This window comes from Syngnathus typhle, linkage group LG1 (assembly GCF_033458585.1).
Source record: "Syngnathus typhle isolate RoL2023-S1 ecotype Sweden linkage group LG1, RoL_Styp_1.0, whole genome shotgun sequence".
Classification (NCBI taxonomy): Eukaryota; Metazoa; Chordata; class Actinopteri; order Syngnathiformes; family Syngnathidae; genus Syngnathus; species Syngnathus typhle.
The window spans coordinates 4,205,796-4,227,439 of record NC_083738.1 but is presented as its reverse complement, the minus strand read 5'-3'; the positions used below and the strand labels follow the sequence as shown (position 1 = coordinate 4,227,439).

At 45.4% G+C, this 21,644-nt stretch overlaps 1 protein-coding gene and 1 pseudogene across 2 annotated transcripts; both read right to left on the bottom strand.

Annotated features, from left to right (window-relative positions):
• Nucleotides 1-788: 788 nt before the first annotated feature.
• Nucleotides 789-4,385, bottom strand: LOC133159979 (E3 ubiquitin-protein ligase TRIM35-like; annotated as a pseudogene).
• Nucleotides 4,386-4,606: 221 nt separating this feature from the next.
• On the bottom strand, nucleotides 4,607-9,589 carry ghdc (GH3 domain containing). 2 transcript variants are annotated; one of them, XM_061287378.1, is made up of 11 exons: nucleotides 9,359-9,589; nucleotides 8,960-9,276; nucleotides 8,481-8,677; nucleotides 8,086-8,280; nucleotides 7,873-7,992; nucleotides 6,608-6,905; nucleotides 6,064-6,256; nucleotides 5,893-5,964; nucleotides 5,511-5,644; nucleotides 5,220-5,308; nucleotides 4,607-5,156 (listed from the first exon to the last, which is right to left on the bottom strand). In XM_061287378.1, exons 2-11 carry the CDS (start codon nucleotides 9,252-9,254, stop codon nucleotides 4,935-4,937), a joined length of 1,815 nt encoding a protein of 604 aa, XP_061143362.1. In that variant the 5' UTR covers nucleotides 9,255-9,276; nucleotides 9,359-9,589; the 3' UTR covers nucleotides 4,607-4,934. The 2 variants fall into 2 exon arrangements, with proteins under 2 accessions (XP_061143362.1, XP_061143283.1); XM_061287299.1 differs by having other exon boundaries at nucleotides 8,960-9,256.
• Nucleotides 9,590-21,644: the final 12,055 nt, after the last annotated feature.

The following is a 21,644-nucleotide window of genomic DNA, read 5'->3' as shown; positions in this document are numbered from 1 at the left end:
TTACCGGCAGTGTCCACCAGCGGGTTCGGGGATTGCCGCCACGACAGGCACCGACCACCTTACGACCACAGTTCCGGTCGGCTGCCTTATCAATGGAGGCACGGAACATGGTCCACTCGGACTAAATGTCCCCCGCCTCCCCCGGGACGTGGGAAAAGCCGGTGGTGGGAGTTGAAGCTCTTCCTGATAGGGGATCCTGCTAGACGTTCCCAGCAGACCCTCACAGAGCGTTTGGGTCTGCCAGGTCGGACCGGCATCTTCCCCCACCATCGGAGCCAACCCACCACTAGGTGGTGATCAGTTGACAGCTCCGCCCCTCTCTTCACCCGAGTGTCCAAAATATGCGGCCACAAATCCGATGACACGACTACAAAGTCGATCATCGAACTGCGGCCTAGGATGTCCTGGTGCCAAGTGCACACATGGACACCCTTATGTTTGAACATGATGTTCATTATTGACAATCCGTGTCGAGCACAGAAATCCAATAATAGAACACCGCTCGGGTTCAGATCGGGGGGGCCGCTCCTCCCGATCACGCCCTTCCAGGTCTCACTGTCATTGCCCACGTGAGCATTGACATTTGACATTTTCATACAAATTTATTCCTCAACATTTAACCAACTGCAAGCAAGCACAGCCCCCGTTTGGTTGTTCGGACACATTCTAACACAGGGGTGTCCAAACATTGTGCAAGGAGGGCCAGATTTGATGAAGTGAAGGGGCCCGGGGACCAATAGTTTTTTCGGACATTTTTAACTACAAAAATGTCATGCAAATACACACTGTTATAAAATGAATTTTATTGTCACAATTGTCTTTATTTTTCAAATGACAAAATAACCAAATATAAGCCACTCGGGCAGATGTGAACAACTTTAAAAAACACAAATTCTGCCTTTCATTCATATCTGAAGAGTCGGATAACATTGAACAAACAGTATGAAATACCTTAAATTTACATGAGTTTAAAATTATTTTTGCCTCATGAACATTTTAAACAGTAGTTATAAGTAATGCAAAGTTGTCTGTTGTTATTAAAACTTAGAACGAGTGAATTTTGCTCTTGTCATTCATACAATATCTTTCAGAAAGCAAGTTTGTGTCACGTCTACAGGTTCATAACATCAACAGTATTAACATGGCCACTTTGTAGCTTGCTTTAGTAATATTTACTTTTGACTCCCAGCCCTGCGTGAAGAATCGCTGTTGTCAAGACACAAACCAAGCACCAGATACAACAAGGCATCGCACTCTCCTTTGGAGCGTGTGCGAGCAGTTCACATGTGAAACTGGCTACTGACTTTGCGTCATAACACGACACGCAATTGGAATTATTTTCAGTGGCTTTCCATCCCTTGTCCTGAAGAAAGGAAACATGCTCATGTTCCCACCTAAAGGTGGACAAGTGGTTTTGCACAATTCTATTTGTGCAGAACATTCAGAGAATGAAATTGAAATAGATTTTTTTTGGGCCTCCACGTGAAGTTGGATTCTCTGCAGTCTCACTGGCGGATTACAGGATCCATATTTTTCATCAAACATTTTGTATTCACCAGTACAGAATGCAAGGCTTTGGATTATCATGTCATCTGGCAAAGACGGGCCCCCCAACGCCATTCCCACTTCCCAGCCAGTGTTGTCTTTCACCTCAACGTCCCACATGGGCTTCCCCGAGACAAAAGGTGTACCCAGTACATTGCACCGCTTGAATCTCTCAGGATTGTTTGGAAGCTCCTGCTTTTTTCCAAACCTCACACTGGTTAGATCTTCAGACAGATCGAGCTCTTCACGGGCCGTGTTTGGGTCCAGAATGGCAGGACTGTAGGAGACCATCTCCTTCATTTTTTTCCACACGTTGAACTTGAGGTTACCCACGTGTTTGGCTTCGTCCAGCATAGCTCCTTTGAGCTGCATGGGCTTGTCTGGCAGCTTCCGTTTATTGTTTTTTGGACTCTTGAAGTTCTTCAGGAAAATTGAGGTACATTGTAATTGCTTCTCTGTGGACTTGATCTCAGCTGAGAGAGTGACAATGTATTTTTGGAGATCCTTCAACTTATTCCTTATCTTCCGAATCTTCTTTTTCTCTTCCTCCTTCACAGCAGACAACTTGGCCTCCTCCTGAACCTTTAGGAAGTCACGAAGCTCCTTAAAATCTTTCTTAATCTTGGTTTCCACCTGCTCCCTCTGGATCTTGATGTACTTTTCTTGGTTGTTGCAGTCCTTTTGAATCTTTTCATAATCTTCAAGTTTTGTTTTTGCATCCTGCAGGTCGGCACGTAATTTGTTATTGAGAGTCTTTTTAACTGTTTTGATGGTATCGAATTTGTGGCCAGCGTGGATTTGTTCCTCTTTACAACTGCGTTCACACAAGTTCCTTGTGGTTCAAACAATAGTGTGTGTATATCTTCTTGTGCAAGCTGCATATGTCCTTCTCGCTCACATTGCTCAGATGTATCGGTGTATCCATTGATCTACACCTTTTCAAAATCAAAGTCAAAAGTCAAAGTCTGCTTTATTGTCAATCCCTTCATATGTCAAGACACACAAAGAAACCGAAATTCCGTTTCCTCTATCCCACGGTGACGAGACACAGCACACGATAGACACACAAGTAGACGACACAAAATAAAAACAAGAAGGCACAAACAATAAATCATAAATAATAAATAAGTAATGAGTGATGAATAAACAATAAACAAATAACACAATAAATAAGGAGCAAAACTGAGCCAGTGTGCATACAGCAGACAGTAGGCATAGCGCAAAGTACAGGACGCTACGCAGAAAGGGGGAGAGAGTTCAGTTTTTCCTACAAAATAAAACATAAAACATTCACCGATGCACTACGTAAACATGCCACGAAACAAAACGAAAATACAGTCCTGAAAGCTATCTTGCTAGATAGGAAAACGAGTAGAAAGGGGACTGAATGGAAACGCAATCTTACAGTTCCTACTGGATATGCGCATTATACACCCGAAAACGTTAGCACAACTCAAAAAAGGTTGCTAGTTTATCAACTTGAGTTCCCTCGCAGTTTTACGATTCATTGCAAAAAAACTGCGTTCTTTGTTACTTAAGGGCAGGGGTCACCAATCCGTCCCACGGGACCGTTTAATCCGGCCCGCCAACCCTGAACAAATTGTATTATTAAACTTTTTTGGGGGGGTCATTTTGCCTGCAACGACTGCGTTTCCCCAGTAGATGGGGAAGCGCTCGCCTGCGCATTTACTACCGGAAGCCGTGTCAGAAAGCTCAGTGCACACTCACAAGTGCGTGTACGTACATGGCGCACTCGCGCTGTATTTGTATCAGTCCCGAATTTAGAGCGTGGGCTGTCACGACAGCATTCTTGTAATAAGCGCGCTGAGCTTTCAGATGCAGTTTTGCTTTAAAGCCACCCACAAACCTTCCCCTGGAATCCTTCCATTAAAATGAGTCGCCCAAGGAAAAGCAAGCTGGACACAGTGCCGAGCGTTTAAAAGAGAGTGGCCGATTTGGCTCGACTTACGCGACGTGACGTTCAGCCACATGAACCTCAACATCAACCAGTCACAGATCGAGGTAAACGGACCAACACCTCGGATCTCGCCTAAGAATTGCCACAACAAATTTTACTCCAGACTATGACGCACTAGCAAACTTTAAGAAAAAAGACAGCGGTGTCTACAAGCCTACTGGAACCTACAAAAGGATTATAAGGAAGGAACACAAGAACTTTAAGAGACTGCTCATATGTGTCAGAGAGATTCTGCTCTGACAACTGAGCTGAACTTTTATCTGTTAAGATTGTGCATGGCACAACAGAAAGTTAATGTTCCATGGCTTTCTTTTCTATGAAGAACCCAGAGAGAGTTATTTAGTTATTTATTTCCAGTTTTTTCTGTGAAGAACTCAGAGAGGGTTATTTGGTTATTTATTTCATTAATAGTGTTATTTGTTTGCTGACTTTTTTTCTGTAAAGAACCTGGAAAGGGTTATTAAATAACCGTTATTTGGTTATGTGTGGCTTTCTGGAAAACAATAAATTTTTTAAGCTCCCCTACGATCGTCACACTTTTTCTGTTACAAACTGACACCGGCCCCCCATCAGAGAAGGGAAAGGTTATGTGGCCCAAACAGGAAAAAGTTTGGGGACCCCTGCTTAAGGGGCTCCGTACGCGTGTGAAAACATATGGAACGCATGCAGAAGAACATAAATTGCCACATTCAAAACTTACAGAGACCAGCGATGCCAACTGTTGCTGCGTCGGTCTGCTGTGGTCAGTCTTCAACTCTTAAGACCGCCAAAAAAATCACTTTCAAATGTTCTCCTTCAGTTTGCATTAAAAGTAGCCCTGGCGTGCTTTAGCGCCCCCTCTCTACTTGGAAGGTGAGTCAGAGAAACTTGCAGTGAAACCATTTCCCAAGCTGTTCACTTCTCCAAGATGAGTTTCTTGATGAGCTTCAAGAATAACAACTGAAGTGGATTGATGCAAAAGTTCCCTTCAAATGCTCCTATACCAAGCGCAATTAATAACAACAATACTGTATAAGGTCCCAATTCATCTGCTTACAGTGAATAAAGTTCTATTAACATTTTACAAAAAAATAAACACCACAATGTGAGAATATTCATTATTACAAATAAAATGAAAGTGACGAATATCAGGCAGAAAGCACTTGAAAGTAACACCCGGAAATCAAATGACTTTCTGACACAGTCAACAGACACAAAACAAATCGCCCCCCCCATTTTAATAACAAAACAAGTTGCGGTGAGAATCAGAAATATCAACACCTTCAGGAAATATTCCACTTGAGATGCTGCATCCAAAAGAGATGAGTAAATATAGAGCCATTATGATCCCTAAAATGCTACCTAAAGTACAATTTAGTATGTTTCGAAAACTTCCTTTGTTTCCAAAGTCTTATCTTATTAATTTCCCTCTTCAAGAAATGGTTCTGGCCAGCAGGAATTGGGCGTCCTCCTTGCACCGCAACACCCGTTGCATTTTGAAGGTGTTGGCCGAGGTGAGAGAGGAACTAATCATGCGGCGGCGCAGTTCGGCAAAGGTGCCACGGCCCACCAGCTGCACCCGCGGCGGCCCGATGCTGCCTTTGATGCGGAACGAGCGGTACACCACTGACACCTGTTGCAGGCACGCGTCCAGCTGCAGAGCAAAAGCCACTGAGTCCAAAATCACACTGGAGTCATTTGACGGACGGGGAATCACCTTGTGGCGCTGTTCTTCGCTGAGATTCCTCACGCCCGTCAGTTCCAAAAAGACCTGGTAGTGCGGGTCGCAGCCGCCCACCAAATCCCCTACGTATGGAAAAAACAACAACAAAAAAGCGCACAGAGAACCTTCCATATGCAAATTAGGTATCATGTAGTAAAACAATAGAAGTAATCAATGAGACTGTTTTACTTTTATAAAACAAAATGCAAAAAATTATCACATGAGAATGATGACGCTTTACAAAAAAGATATAATATACTGTATATCCCATTTTTGTTGCCATACCCATAATCGCGCTCTCAGCACAGCAGTAGTCGAGCAGGCGAGCAGGGGGCCACTGCGCCACGGCTTCCTTCAAAGAGTCCAGGAACAACGCCTCTGACATTTTCTCGCCACGAACGTTCAGCATCTGACCGCGCCTGCAAGTGCACGATCACAAGTCACAATATTAGGCACACCCGAATTGTTTCGGCTGACATTTTCTCGCCACGAACGTTCAGCATCTGACCGCCCCTGTAAATGCACGCTCACAGGTCACAATATTAGGCACACCCGCAGTATTTCGGCTGACAAAGACATGACAAAAATCTTGTCACACACCACACTAAAAGGCACAAGCCGAGTTAGATCTGTGCGTGTGTGCCGCATACCCAATAAAGTTATTTACCTGTATTGAAACTCCACGACGGGACATTGGTTGTGGAATCCCACCACTTTCACCACATCGCCGATACGATACCTGGAGCCAAGAAATAAAAAATGACAAAATTGATGTGAGCCCACTCTTGATTTCAGTGACACCGGTAAATGTTCCCTCAGAACAAACTTGGGAGCCCACCTGAAGAGCCCGGCGGCGTTGGTGAGCACCAGCTCATAGTTTTGTCCCTCCTTCACGTCCTCCATGAGAAAAGTGGCTGGTGCCTCCTCATTCTCCATGTGGCTCTCTGGTAGGAACTCGCAGAACATGGAGCGAGGGCACAGCAGGTAACGCCGGGCGGGCTCTTCAGGCCAAAGGTTCACCCCGATCAGTCCTGTATGGGACCCGACATGCAGTCTTACCTTGATGACCATTATGAGTATCACAAATAAATTAGGAAGCTATGACAACAATCACGTCATTCTAGTTGGAAAATATTGTAATTGTAAAGTTGTACAAAATAAGTTCTAAACAAGAATAAAGTTTTAATTTTACAATCTAGAAATAAAATAAGTTTAGCAAGAGCTAAATTGTAATTTTACAAAAATTCAGTTTCTGACACGCTGCAGTTATACAGTTTGAAAACAGGAAAAATAAACTTTTGTGCAAAGTATATAGTAAGATTATTCCATGGAAAAAATATTCCTGTCTACATAAAATGAAAGGCAAAGATTTGGAATGACACCTTCCGTAGCAGCGTAGAAAGGCGAGTAGAAAGGGATGCCGCTGCAGAAGTTGTCCCTCAGCATGTCGCCGTAGATCTGATTGGAGCCCGAGTCCACGGCCAGAACCAAGTTGAGGTGGGGCCAGAGGCGGCCAGCAATTCCCCGGAAGCCGGCCCCAAAGTGGGCCCGGAGGATGGCCGCTCTCTCCGGGTCGGCCCGGCTCAGGGCCTCCAGCTCGGCTCTCAGGTGTGGCTCCAGATGGAGAGCTTCGCTCACGGTGCCACACTCCACGTCCTCCGTCAGTTCCTGCCAGCGCTCCTGGAAGGTGCACCAAATGTTCAGTCCACATTTGAATCCACTCAGTGCAGAGGGGGAGGGGGGGTAAATTTATTTTGGTGTCAGACTACTTTGTAGATACGGCTTCTCTCAGAGGGCTGTTATCACAGTGAAATCAAATGAATATTTAATCGTTGCATCATATCACATATTACACAAAAGTATGCTAGATTACTGGCGTTGAAATCCGATGTCAGTGATAGCAGTTTGTTCAATTATTGTTCAAGATATTGTAAAAATTGTTTAAAAAATGCTATTACACGACAAATATTTTGGTACAGATTTTAGCAAGGGTCACTGAAGTTGACAGACCTTATTTGCTTTCACAGGACATAAAATGATCTGGCGGGCAAAATCAGGTACCCGGGCCTTGACTTTGACACCCATGACTTGGGGCAAATTTGTGTTCCAACCTAAGGAACCTTAAAGGGCTCACACTTCATTCCTCAATTGAAAATCTACTGAGAAAACTTTAAAGTGATATGATAAACAGGTACTAATTTCACCAGAATAAAGTGGTAATTATTGAGGAATTAAGATCTAATAAAACAAATTGTAACCACATAAAATGTTTCTTTTAATCAAGTATACTGTTCAATTACAAAAAACAAGTCACATTTTACAAGAATAAAGATGTAACTTATTTGAGACAAAAATCTTATTGCTTGACAACAGCTCAAATACATTTGAAAATATTTTCTTACCATTCAAAGTCATATTACATTATGTTTGTAATCTTCTGAGGAAAAACTATTTTACAAGAAAACGTCACAATTTTGAAAGAAAACATTGCTGAGAATAGATAGAATTTATAATTTCTTTGAAAAGGGAAAAATCCAAGTTTGAAAACAAATTTTTATAAAATCAAATATACATAACTAAAAAAAGATCAAAATAAAATAAAAAAGACAAACATATTGCAAGTGATAGTCATTTTAAAGGAATATACCTGCAAAGTGGTGAAGGCATAGAAGATGGTGGAGGCAAAGTTGGACTCAAGTGTTCCTACGCTGGGATCTCTGAGGGCAAAGAGAAGATGCAGGTACAGCGCGTCCTTCTCACTCGCCACCTGAAAAAATGCACGTGACGCCACATGAAAAACTAACACTAAGATCAAGGTACCATTGTAATAAAACAAAAAAATTAAACGTTTGTCAGTCACCTGGAAGGCAGGCGGCGGCGTGGTGTAGAGGTGGAGCATATGACGAGATGAGGCCGGCGTGGACGAATTGGGCCCGATGGGAATGCCGGCTTCCGACTGGCGGAAGGTCGGCATGTAGAAGAACTTGGTGGTCCGCTGCAGGCTGTCCGTGGCTGGGAACGCTTGCCGCATGGTGTCCAGACACACCGTCACGCCCTTGTGAACGAAACCAACACAAACACTTCACACATTTTGAAAGACTGGGTGATACTGCATTCAAATAAATTCTCCGGTCAATACACACACAGAATTTACTGTTTTACTTCCACTTCTTCTCAGTGGAAAACAAAGAAAGAAAAAAAAAAGAAAAGCATTCTTGAATAAACCCAAACTACTGCTGTTATGTGACATGCTACCTGAAAGAAGAAGTCACTGTTGGTGTCCTTGGTGCTGAGCAGCATAGCGCTGGGCCCGGATGTCCCGGATGTCATGGCCAGGACAAGAGGCTTCTCGACGGTGAGCACCCGCTCCTCCCCTGAAGCCACGCGATCCACAAGCTCGCGATAGTGCTCGTACGTGGTGATGGGGTGGCGAGCGCGAAAAGAGTCACTGTCTGAAATAAAAAGGCTAGTTACGTTGTGTACAAATTGACCTCTAAAGACCAACACAGTGGATCAGAATAATATCAAAGACTGTGGTAGGTGAAACACATTCCTGCAGCTAAGTTGCAAAATCTTTGTTAACTATGTATTCATTATATCCCTGGTGGGCAAGTCGTGCACACCAAAAAGTGCAGCACAATGCGCATAGAATTATCAGAATACAAACCTGTCATGTCATTGGATTCAGTTTTGATAATATACGGCGCAGTGCTCTTTTTTTTTTGTTCCTTCACCTTTGATTGAAGCAAAGTCAAAACGCTTCCCGTAGAGCGATTGTTCATTCTTCCGTAGGCGTTTCAGCAAAGTCTCCTCCTGGGCCTTCCTCACGTCCAGTGTGTCGGCCTCCAGCTTGGCCCGCTGCCGCCTGCCCAGCCAGCCTACCGCCTTGACGGCCGAGTACTGGCTGAGCAAGCTGCGCAGCGTCCGGCCTTCGCCTCGCATCTTTGACCGGATGTCCCTCCATAGGAGCGATACCCCCACCAACGAGCACACGCCGACGGCGGCTGCCGCCACAGCCGGAGGAGGCATTGCTGCGGCGTGACAGTTTACGCTTTACACAAGCCGGGGAATCATTACTGTACGGAGGAATGGCCTGCTGGTGGTGCTGTTGCACCGTTGACGACGTTACCTACCCTGAGTTTGGACGGCGAATGCGGCCGATGTAGCAGACAAAAAAAGCAGCACTACGACTCGAAAAGACGACATAGTTTTGCCCGTCGGAATGTTTTGCCCGAATAGTTTCAATGGGCGTCTAGAAAAAAAGTTTGACAAAATAAGAGCGCATCGCCAAGCTTTCCTCTCATTCGACTATCATTGTTTTTGTCTCGTGTCACTTCCGTGTTCGGCAGCCTGTTGCATTCACGTCCACAAGAAAGGGTGGTAATCACTAGTGTTAGGCCCCTCCGTGAAAGTCATATTTCGGTTTAGGTCTAAAGCAGTGGTCCTCAACCTTTTTTGCGCCACGGACCGGTTACATGTCAGAAATATTTTCGCGGACCGGCAATTATATAATTATATTATTTATAGATTTATATAAATAAATAAATAATAGATTTATATAAATAAATAAATAATACATTTATAATAAATATATAAATACGATGAAATAAAATGATACGACTGACATAAAAACAAGTACAAATGACAAAAATAAAACTCACCACTACGTTGAATTAGTGGGAGCACTGAGTTTGTTTCTCAGAAACGAGCCGGTCCCATCTAGACAATGACACCCGAAGTGATTAAGGTTTGTCTTTTATTGCAGGATGCTTGGTCTCCATGTGTTGAAGCAGTTTTGAATGCTTCATTGCCTGGTTAGTTAGCCTGTCGCCAAATATTAGCTTTGCGGGCTCGACTGGGGAAACATGTCACGTGACCGGGACGAGTGTCTTGACCTGAAATAATTGATCGTCGATAATTATTTTTTTTCTGTGCTTGGTCTCCATGTGTTGAAGCAGTTTTGAATGTTAGCCTGTCGCCACATATTAGCTTTGCAGGCTCGACTGGGGAAACATGTCACGTGACCGGGACGAGTGTCTTGAACTGAATTAATTGATCGTCGATTTAAAAAAAAAAAAATTCTGTGCGGCTTGGCGGCCCGGTACCAAGTGACCCACGGACCGGTACCGGTCCGCGGCCCGGTGGTTGGGGACCACTGGTCTAAAGCACAGGTGTCAAACTCAAGCCCCGAGGGCCAGATACGGCCCGCCACATCATTTTATGTGGCCCGCAAAGACAAATTGTGCATCAAATTCGTGTGTCATTACTAGAATTACAAATTGTGCCCCTCCGTGAGTCGTCACCTTATCGTGGTGGAGGGGTTTGCGTGCCCATATGATCCTAGGAGCCATGTTGTCTGGGGCTTCATGCCCCTGGTCCTAGGTGAGGGGCCAGACAAAGCACGGCTCACATTACCCCTTATGATGCAAACAATTATTGAACCACATTTTCCCTCGCCCGGACGCGGGTCACCGGGGCCCCCCTCTGGAGCCAGGCCTGGAGGCGGGGCTCGAAGGCGAGCGTCTGGTGGCCGGGCCTTCGCCCATGGGGCCCGGCCGGGCTCAGCCCGAAAAGGAAACGTGGGTTCCCCTTCCCATGGGCTCACCACCTGTGGGAGGGGCCAAAAGGGTCAGGTGCATTGCAAGCTGGGCGGCGGCCAAAGGCAGGGACCTTGGCGGTCTGATCCCCGCCTGCAGAAGCTGGCTCTTGGGACATGGAATGTCACCTCTCTGGCTGGAAAGGAACCCGAGCTGGTGTGCGAGGCAGAAAAGTTCCGACTAGATATAGTCGGACTTGCCTCCACGCACAGTTTGGGTTCCGGTACAAGCCCTCTCGAGAGGGGCTGGACTCTCTTCCACTCTGGAGTTGCCCACGGTGAGGGGCGTCGAGCAGGTGTGGGTATACTTATTGCCCCCCGGCTGGGCGCCTGCACATTGGGGTTCACCCTGGTGAACGAGAGGGTAGCCTCCCTCCGCCTTAGGGTGGGGGGGATGGGTCCTGACTGTTGTTTGTGTCTATGCACCAAACGGCAGTTCAGAGTACCCACCCTTTTTGGAGTCCCTGGAGGAGGTGCTGGAGAGCGCTCCTTCTGGGTGACTTCAATGCTCACGTGGGCAATGACAGTGAGACCTGGAAGGGCGTGATTGGGAGGAACGGCCCCCCCGATCTGAACCCGAGCGGTGTTCTATTATTGGACTTCTGTGCTCGACACGGATTTTCTATAATGAACACCATGTTCAAACATAAGGGTGTCCATGTGTGCACTTGGCACCAGGACACCCTAGGCCGCAGTTCGATGATCGACTTTGTAGTCGTGTCATCGGATTTGCGGCCGCATGTTTTGGACACTCGGGCGAAGAGAGGGGCGGAGCTGTCAACTGATCACCACCTGGTGGTGGGTTGGCTCCGATGGTGGGGGAAGATACCGGTCCGACCTGGCAGACCCAAACGTTCTGTGAGGGTCTGCTGGGAACGTCTGGCGGAATCCCCTGTCAGGAAGAGCTTCAACTCCCACCTCCGGCAGAACTTTTCCCACGTCCCGGGGGAGGCGGGGGACATTGAGTCCGAGTGGACCTTGTTCCGCGCCTCCATTGTTGAGGCGGCCGACCGGAGCTGTGGCTGTAAGGTCATTGGTGCCTGTCGTGGCGGCAATCCCCGAACCCGCTGGTGGACACCGGCGGTAAGGGATGCCATCAAGCTGAAGAAGGAGTCCTATCGGGCCGTTTTGGCCTGCGGGACTCCCGAGGCAGCTGACAGGTACCGGATGGCCAAGCGGAACGCGGCTAAGGCGGTTGCTGAGGCAAAAACCCGGGCGTGGGAGGAGTTTGGCGAGGCCATGGAGAATGACTTCCAGACGGCTTCGAGGAAATTCTGGTACACCATCCGGCGTCTCAGGAGGGGGAAGCAGTGCAACGTCAACACTGTTTACAGTGGAGATGGCGTGCTGCTGACCTCGACTCGGGACGTCGTGTGTCGGTGGGGAGAATACTTCGAAGACCTCCTCAATTCCACCCTTCCATTGTGGAGGCAGGGCCTGGGGACTCTGAGGCGGACTCTCCAATCTCTGGGGTTGAAGTCACTGAGGTAGTTAAAAAACTCCTCAGTGGCAAGGCCCCGGGGGTGGATGAGATCCGCCCGGATTTCTTAAGGGCTCTGGATGCTGTGGGGCTGTCATGGCTGACACGTCTCTACAGCATCGCGTGGACATCGGGGACAGTGCCTCTGGATTGGCAGACTGGGGTGGTGGTTCCCCTCTTTAAGAAGGGGGACCGGAGGGTGTGTTCCAATTACAGGGGAATTACACTCCTCAGCCTCCCTGGTAAGGTCTATTCAGGGGTGCTGGAGAGGAGGGTCCGTCGGGAGGTCGAACCTCGGATTCAGGAGGAACAGTGTGGCTTTCGTCCTGGCCGTGGAACAGTGGACCAGCTCTTCACCCTCAGCAGGATCCTCGAGGGTGCATGGGAGTTCGCCCAACCAGTCCACATGTGTTTTGTGGACTTGGAGAAGGCGTTCGACCGTGTCCCTCGGGAGGTCCTGTAGGGGGTGCTTCGGGAGTACGGGGTACCGAGCTAACTGATAAGGGCGGTTCGGTCCCTGTATCACCGATGCCAGAGTTTGGTCCGCATTTCCGGCAGTAAGTCGGATTCGTTCCCAGTGAGGGTTGGACTCCGCCAAGGCTGCCCTTTGTCACCGATTCTGTTTATAATTTTTATGGACAGAATTTCTAGGCGCAGCCGAGGCGTTGAGGGTGTCCGGTTTGGTGTCCTGCTTTTTGCATACGACGTGGTGCTGTTGGCTTCTTCAGGCTGTGATCTCCAGCTCTCACTGGAGCGGTTTGCAGCCGAGTGCGAAGCGGTTGGGATGAGGGTCAGCACCTCCAAATCCGAGTCCATGGTCCTCGATCGGAAAAGGGTGGAATGCCCTCTCCGGATCGGGGATGAGATCCTGCCCCAAGTGGAGGACTTTAAGTATCTTGGGGTCTTGTTCACGAGTGAGGGGAGGATGGAGCGCGAGATCGACAGGCGGATCGGTGCAGCGTCGGCAGTAATGCTGACTCTGTACCGATCCGTCGTGGTAAAGAGAGAGCCAAAAGGCAAAGCTCTCAATTTACCGGTCGATTTACGCTCCTACCCTCACCTATGGTCACGAGCTATGGGTCGTGACCGAAAGAACGAGATCCCGGATACAAGCGGCCGAAATGAGTTTTCTCCGCAGGATGTCCGGGCTCTCCCTTAGAGATAGGGTGAGAAGTTCAGTCATCCGGGAGAGACTCGGAGTAGAGTCGCTACTCCTCCACGTTGAGAGGAGCCAGATGAGGTGGCTCGGGCATCTCATCAGGATGCCTCCTGGACGCCTCCCTGGGGAGGTGTTCCGGGCATGTCCCACCGGTAGGAGACCCCGGGGACGACCCAGGACGCGCTGGAGAGACTATGTCTCTCAGCTGGCCTGGGAACGCCTTGGGATCCCCCGGGATGAGTTAGATGAAGTGGCTGGGGAGAGGGAAGTCTGGGAGTCCCTCCTGAAGCTGCTGCCCCCGTGACCCGACCCCGGATAAGCGGAAGAAGATGGATGGATGGATGGATGGATGGATGGACAAATTGTCTTCACTTATAATAATTTTTTTTTTTTTAATATTTGACCAGTTTTTACTCGTCTGATTTGAAACCGAGTTATTTGTCAGTTTGTTTTGTAACTTTTACTGGATATAATACGAGGTGCTTATACATTTATTTGGGAAGACAGTCATAATGGCCCTCCAAAAGAAGCCATGACTACAATGCGGCTCGCGCTAAAAATGAGTTTGACACCCCTTTAGACTCTAAAGCAGTGGTCCCCAACCACCGGGCCGCGGACCGGTACTGGTCCGTGGGTCACTTGGTACCGGGCCGCCAAGCCGCAGAGAAAAAAAAATAATTATCGACGATCAATTATTTCAGGTCAAGACACTCGTCCCGGTCACGTGACATGTTTCCCCAGTCGAGCCCGCAAAGCTAATATTTGGCGACAGGCTAACTAACCAGGCAATGAAGCATTCAAAACTGCTTCAACACATGGAGACCAAGCATCCTGCAATAAAAGACAAACCTTAATCACTTCGGGGGTCATTGTCTCCGATTACGTCTAGATGGGACCGGCTCGTTTCTGAGAAACAAACTCAGTGCTCCCACTAATTCAACGTAATGGTGAGTTTTATTTTTGTCATTTGTACTTGTTTTTATGTCAGTCGTATCATTTTATTTCATTGTATTTATATATTTATTATAAATGTATTATTTATTTATTTATATAAATGTATTATTTATTTATTTAAATGCCGGTCCGCGAAAATATTTCTGATATGTAACCAGTCCGTGGCGCAAAAAAGGTTGGGGACCACTGCTCTAAAGCATACAGAATATTGACCACGTTCAGCCTAAAATGCAACTCTATGATTGGAGTGGAAAAGGCATTAGACCGTGTTGATTGGAACTGTAGCGGCCCTCAGAACCAGGCCTCTCGTCAACCAGGCCTGCAGTTAAGGGTGGAGTTGTATGTGTGCCCTTCATTGCATCATGTTGTCTTTGTTGCTTTGAAGATCTGTATCTAGCCACAGTTGTTGGCAGATAGTCAACTAAAACAAGTGTTCCTCTCGTCTACCATTTTGGTGACCAGACGTGATGTCAGCCCGCCAAAATGTGAGGCCAACAGATTAATTCTTGCCACCTGGTCCGCCGCGGTTGTCCGTTCACAGGATGACGGCAGGCTCAAAACAGCGCATGCGTTCCTGCCCGTCCACTCGGCACTGTCCAGAACCTTCCGCCCGTGTCTCAATGTGCACCCCCTGAGTCAGGCTTTCAGAACATTCAGGGCTGCACGCCATGGTGAGGACCGTCCCAAGCTGGCCGTCTGGCCCGTTCACTTGGCGCCGCCCAGAACCTACCACCTGTACCTCAGCGTATGCTTTCTGAGCCTGGCCCGAAGCGTCATGTGGCAGAAGTGAAGAACATGTCTTCATTCCATGACTGTCTGTCAACAACTGTGGCTTGATACAAGTCTTCAAAGGACCAAAGGGCAAACATAAAGAAAGACGAGTCTTAGCCCAAGCTGTGTGACAAAAAATTTGATATATTCGAAATCACAATGGAGGAAGCACAATATAAAAATTGCACTTTTTGCAGATGAAGTGATAGCTTTCCTCAAACAACCAGGTCTCTCACTAAATTGTTGATTGAAGTGGAAAAAAGTTCTGTCTGCAAAGTATTGCAAGCGCTATAACCAGCTGATTTAATCAGCACTATTTTTCATGTTCATCTAAAATAAGATATACATATATTTCCAAACATATGTCAGTGTTCTTATGAAAACTTTTATTTTTTGTCCTGAAGAAACGTAATGTGGCAACTGGCATGTAGAGGGAGGGGGTTATATCCCAGAGTCCACTTTGACAAACCGCCAGTGCTGAAAACATTGCCTACAGTACTTGTAATACATGTTTTATGATTTTACCCGCCAACAGATTACTCATGACTACTTTTATGGGAGTTGTTGAGAATGGGAGGAGTATAAATTGTTCAAACAAATGTGGTAAAAAAAAAAGCAAATTATGTCTCCTGTAAAAACACATTTTTCCTAAAATAATTTCTTGTATGACCTTTAGTTCATCCCTGTTGCATATCCTGTCTGCATATGTCAACAGTCGTACAGTACGGTATCCTACTATTAACCTCAAACGTCAGCTGCAGGAGGATGTAGACAAAACTAAAACAGATGCTTGGTGAAAATCATCCTGTCTGCTTCCCAAGGGGGCTCATACAACACCTTTAACTCAGCAGAGTCCTGTGTGAAGTCTTGCCAGACTGTGACCATGACCTGGGCAAGTGTGTGAAAAGGTACATGAATAAGATGCTACTGGCTGCATCACACATAAAACAAATGATGCACAGACGGATGGCACTTGACATAGCTGTCACAGTCCATTTTATCTCACAACATGACTCCAGATCAGTGGATGGTTCAAGTTACAGCGTTGCAGTGTGACAAATGATACAGTCGGCAGTTGGGCATCAATGACTTGGGGACGACCTTTGCTGCAACAGGATAGCTGTGAATACAAGTTTTGAACTTTAGGTTTAGTTTTGAACAATATTACCATAGGTGTAACTAGCGTGTGATCTTTGGGTGGGCACTTGGATTATTTGGGTAGACAACAGCAAAAATGTTGCTTTTTCTAAATAGGGTATGTAAAGAAGCCCTGGTTTCATTTTGAGAACAGGGGTGGGAGAGCATCCAATTTCTATAGGGGAATCCAGGTTCGTTACCCCATGAAAAATAAAAAATATACTACTTGTGTCAGCCTTCCGACCCCAGTCCACTCATAGACCCCCCCCCCTCCCCGAATATTACAGCATATAGAAAAATAATAAAACAAAGGCTGAAACACAAAACAAATGTTCAATGTACTGCTTTGCAGAATAATGAATGTTATGGTCCCCGCAGGAGCTTCGCACCAAAATATAAACTTTTTTGGTGATTGTCACGCGCAGGCACCACCGGCCACTCGACCACGCGGCGTGGTCCACGCCCCCCTTGTCACCAAAATCACCATCACCTGGCACGGGCTCATTGAGAGCGCTATATCAGCGCAGCCAGCGCAACACACTCCGTCAGCTTGTCTCATGATGTCCGTGTGCGCAATGGTTCAAGTAAGCATGACTCCCCGATTCGGTCCCTGAGCTGTTTGTCTTGTCCGATCTGCTCCCCAGTCAGCCGCTATCCTCCTCAGAGCACTCCTGTCTGCGATCCGCCCTCGTCAGTGAGAAGTCCCGCCAATCACTCCGGTCCCTGGCCCGCCATCCAGCCATCCACGCCTGACGAACACGGATTCGCACGTACACCGCTCCAGCCCTCCACCGATCCCTTTACCCTTGACGATAAAATCTGCGTCGTCATTGCACTTGTCCGTCCGTTACGTCCGTTGGTGTTCACATGAAATCTTTTATGGCCGTGTTATAATCTGATTTCAATTTTACACAGACAACATCAGGCTTTTGTCTGGGAAATGTTATCTCTTCTTTTTGATGCACAGGTAACACAGGTGTTGGCTTTTGTGACGTTTTGTACGGTCTGTGCCGATCAGTCATTGTCTGTCATACCATCCACAGTCAGGGCTTCATGAATTCAAATTCACTAATAAACAGAACCTTGCCCAATATAATCATTAATCAAACAAGCTCTAATCTGAGTTAAAATAATCATTTTGCTGGGCTGGATTTACTAGCTAATGCTTTCTTTGCTTTGCTGTTATGAATAATCTTTTTCTGCACCCGGAGGAGTATCACACAGAGTACTTCAACCGCAAAGGCTGGCACTCCATCATCTTGCAGATTGCATTGTACAGACATGGACAATTTTTGAATGTTTTTGTTGGTGCTGCAGGGAGCCTTCATGGTACCATGGTACTCTGCTTGTCTGGGTTATGGGATCTTGTGGAGAAGGGTTAGTGAGTTCCTGAAAAGACAAAAATCATATGCAGGCAGCAAGTAAGATATTATCTGCTTGGCCATGCAGCCTATCCCCTTAAAAGCTGGCTGCCAAACCCTTTTACTTATAATGGTAGGTTGACCATCCAGCGGTTAGTATGCGATAATAAGACAAGTAGAGCCAGAATTATTGAGAACCATGCATTTGGTAGAATGAAGGCCAGGCGATGGCGATGTTTGTTAAAATACAAAGACTACTGTCTCACACAAATTAAGTCCATGGTCTTGTGTTTTACAAATATGTGTGAAAAGCATGGGGATGATTTCTTTGGAGAATGTTCTGACACTGCTATTGCCTTGCAACAGCCTGTTGAATCTGCAATTGTGGAAGCTGAGGGCCTACATGCCCAAACAGCTATTATGAATTTTTTTAATACAGCAGTGTAAACAATTTGTAAATCTTTGTGTTTAAATAAATAATATATAAATATAATATTATTATTATATTATCATATTATAAATAATAAATAAATAAACATGGTGCAGAGCAACTCTTCCTTTCCTCCATGAACATGGACCTTCTTTCCTCTCGGTTCCTGTCCTCCATCCCTTGGACGGTTTTAATGAAAATGTTGTTTCAGTTCCTCTTCCGCTTACCTATAAGCAGATGATGCACAATAAGAAACAGTAATTTATGTCTTGGCCACGAGATGTGAAATTAGGGCACTACGATTATCCCTTTAATGTTCCCACCAAGAAAGAAGCAGTAGAAAAAGTATTTTTTTGCATGTTTTACTTCCGCTACGGTTTTAAAATAACTATAAAAATTCTGCGATTTTGGTTCGAAATGATACTAAATTATTGAAATTAAAAGGAAAATGACTATGATAAAAACAATTGAATTTGGTTTTCCCCTTTTCATGATGGCAGGGGAGGCATAGCCCTTGCCTCCTCTGACAGCACGTCCCTGTTTTATTATTATTTTAGCTTAGCTTGCACTAATTTTACCATAAATCGACAAACATCCCATTTGGTAGAGCATGCTTTTAGACAGGAATTCGATCATACTTGTAGAACTATTTCAGAATATTATAATGATAAAACATTCAATATATCATAATGACAACAATGCATGAGCGTAAGTTGTATTTATTCATAGAAAATAGTATTTTTTAGATTACTTTTGTTTAGCTTGCACTTCCATAAAGTGACAAACAAACCATTTGGTAGAGCACGTTTTTATTTATTATTTATCTATTTGACCCAAATTTATTGTGTGTTTTTTTAGGTACCAAGTTACATGATCAAGTTCAGTAACATCTCTGAGATGATAATATGCAAAAAACATCACCTTACCTTTGAAACTTTGGCAAAGCAGAGCCCAGGTGCCAGGTAGTGTTGGCTTGTGAGTGAACGATAAGTTCGAAAAGAACGAATCTTTTCAGTGAATGAGAGTAAACGAATCTCTTCCTAAAGTGATTCCTTTTTTTTCCTTTCATATATAACTTCAACCAGTAGATGTCAGGAATGCCCATTGAAGCTGGTGCTTCCTCGCCGTAAAACAGAACAAAGAAGAAAATCAGCCAATCAGCAGCGCCAGCGAGGGTTAGATGGAGAAGGGACTTTACGAGTCAGTGACGTAACTTCCCGTTCACGAACGAGTCGTGAATTGCATTTCCCGTTCACCAACGAACGAATCTGTGAGTGAACGAATCACTCACTGAGTGAATCACTCACTAAGTGAATCACTCACTGAGCGATTGGTTTTCCAAACCGGAAAAATACTGCAGTGTAGAATATTCTGTTAGCAGCTGACAGTGAGTGAGTGATTCGCATTTCCAGTTCACCGTGAGAACGGATCAGTGAGGGAACGAATCCTGCTTTCCCATTCGCTAACGAGTCAATGAGTGAACTGCCTTCCTGTGCATCAACGGATCAGTCAGTGGACGTGTTGCGTCTCTTGGCGTGAACTATGTAAACCAGAATGTAGATTTACGATTTACTTACAGTAGGTTTTAAATAACATGTGCCTAAATATTGTTATCCAATATATCGACTGCAGTTTCACATTAGATTGCTGGTTTGAGATGTACTTTAATTATTATTATTATTATTATTATTATTTTAATAAACATTTAAATTATAACTTGACTGGTGTTTTATTCCTTGTTTTTATATTCGCCAATCAAAACATAAAAATCAGACATTTGATTAATTGCTTTATATGACAATATGTACATATATGTGTTTTACGTTGTTATATGAGTTGGTGTCCCCAAAATTAACAAATGTCGGCATAACGTTTTTTTTTTCAATCTTTTATTCAAACACAAACACATTCGATATATAATAATACCATCAACTACAAGCCAACAAAAACAAAATTAAAACATCAATGTCGGCATAAAGTGTGTCGGCTGGCAATGGCATAGCGGCAATGCTGTCTGTCACTCACTCGTGAATCTTCGCGAACGACCAATCAGCAGCACCAGCGAGCAATAGATGGAGGAGGGACTTTACGAGTCAGTGATTCTAAAGATTCAGTTCACCTAAAAGAACTGGAATGCACATCACTAGTGCCAGGCGTGGATTTTCGCTGTCTGACTCCTTCTATGACAGCTGACTTGTATAGCATGGTGTGGGAAGCCACAGTGCACTCTAGTGGACATTCTTTGCTTAACACACCTCAACCGAATGGTAGGAATTAGGGGTGTAACGATACATCGATACACATCGATTAATCGATATAATGCTCTACGATTTATTGGTATCGATGCTAAAGGTAAACATCGATTTATATCGCCGTGTTTGACCTCGGACATTAGACGCGACTTTATTTTGAAATCCAGTTCATTGTTGCTTGCTTCCTCTCTCCGGCGTTGTTGTGTTGTGAGCAGAGCACGCGCGTGAAAGGGGAGGGGACAACTAGTCCGCGGCTCCTGGGCTGGTGCTATGGCTAGTGTCCAAAAAGACGAGGAAATTTGCTCCCCTTTAGGCTTCAAGTCATTCGTTTGGAAGCACTTTGGATTCTAAAGAAAAGATGGCTCAACGGCCAAGACACGTGCAGTTTGTAAATCCTGCCATGCGGTGATCAAATATTCAGGGAGCACAAATCTCGCCGCACATTTAAAGAAAAAGCACGACATCAAAGTTCAGTGTTAAAGTAAGCAATTTGTATACTACAATACTCTTGTCATTTCCTAAATAAAGAGTTTGCAGTGCCTTGTTGATTTCGCGTATGAATTGTTATAAATCAGGATATTGTTATATATTTTTTACTAAAAAAAAAAAAAAATCGATCGTAGAGCACTATATCGCGATATATCGTGAATGAATCGCAGCAGGCTTTAAGATATCGGCAAATATCGTATCGTAGTTCTTTATATCGATATTATATCGTATCGTGAAAAAACCCGCGATTTACACCCCTAGTAGGAATGGGTCAGTCAGGTTGAGTCAAGTTTCAGCATTTTTTTTCAATGAGAATTAGTGACTTAAAATGTGCTCAACCAATTGGTTGCGAAAACTGTTAAAACGTAAAATCTGATTTAACTGGCCATTTACTAGGACGATGGTGAAGGGCAGGAAACTCTGGACGAAAAGAACTGCTTGAGGACAGAGAGTTTTCATTTGTTTCCTCACCTCAAACTATGTCAACATGTCCATCCAATGAGTACGAACAAATGATTTATAATGCTTCAAGTTATAGAACATGAAACTTACTAGGGTGGGCCAAGAGGACAGGAGCTCCTGGAAGGTTCTGACTTCTATCTATCCATCCATCTATTTGTACCACGGGCATGCTCAAGCCTATCCCAGCTGGCTTTGGGTAGTAGACAGGGGACACCCTGAACTGGTTGCCGGCCAATCGCAGGGCACACAGAAACGAACAACTATCCGCACTCGCACTTACACCTATGGGCAATTTGGAGTGCTCAATTGGCCTGCCAAATATGTGTTT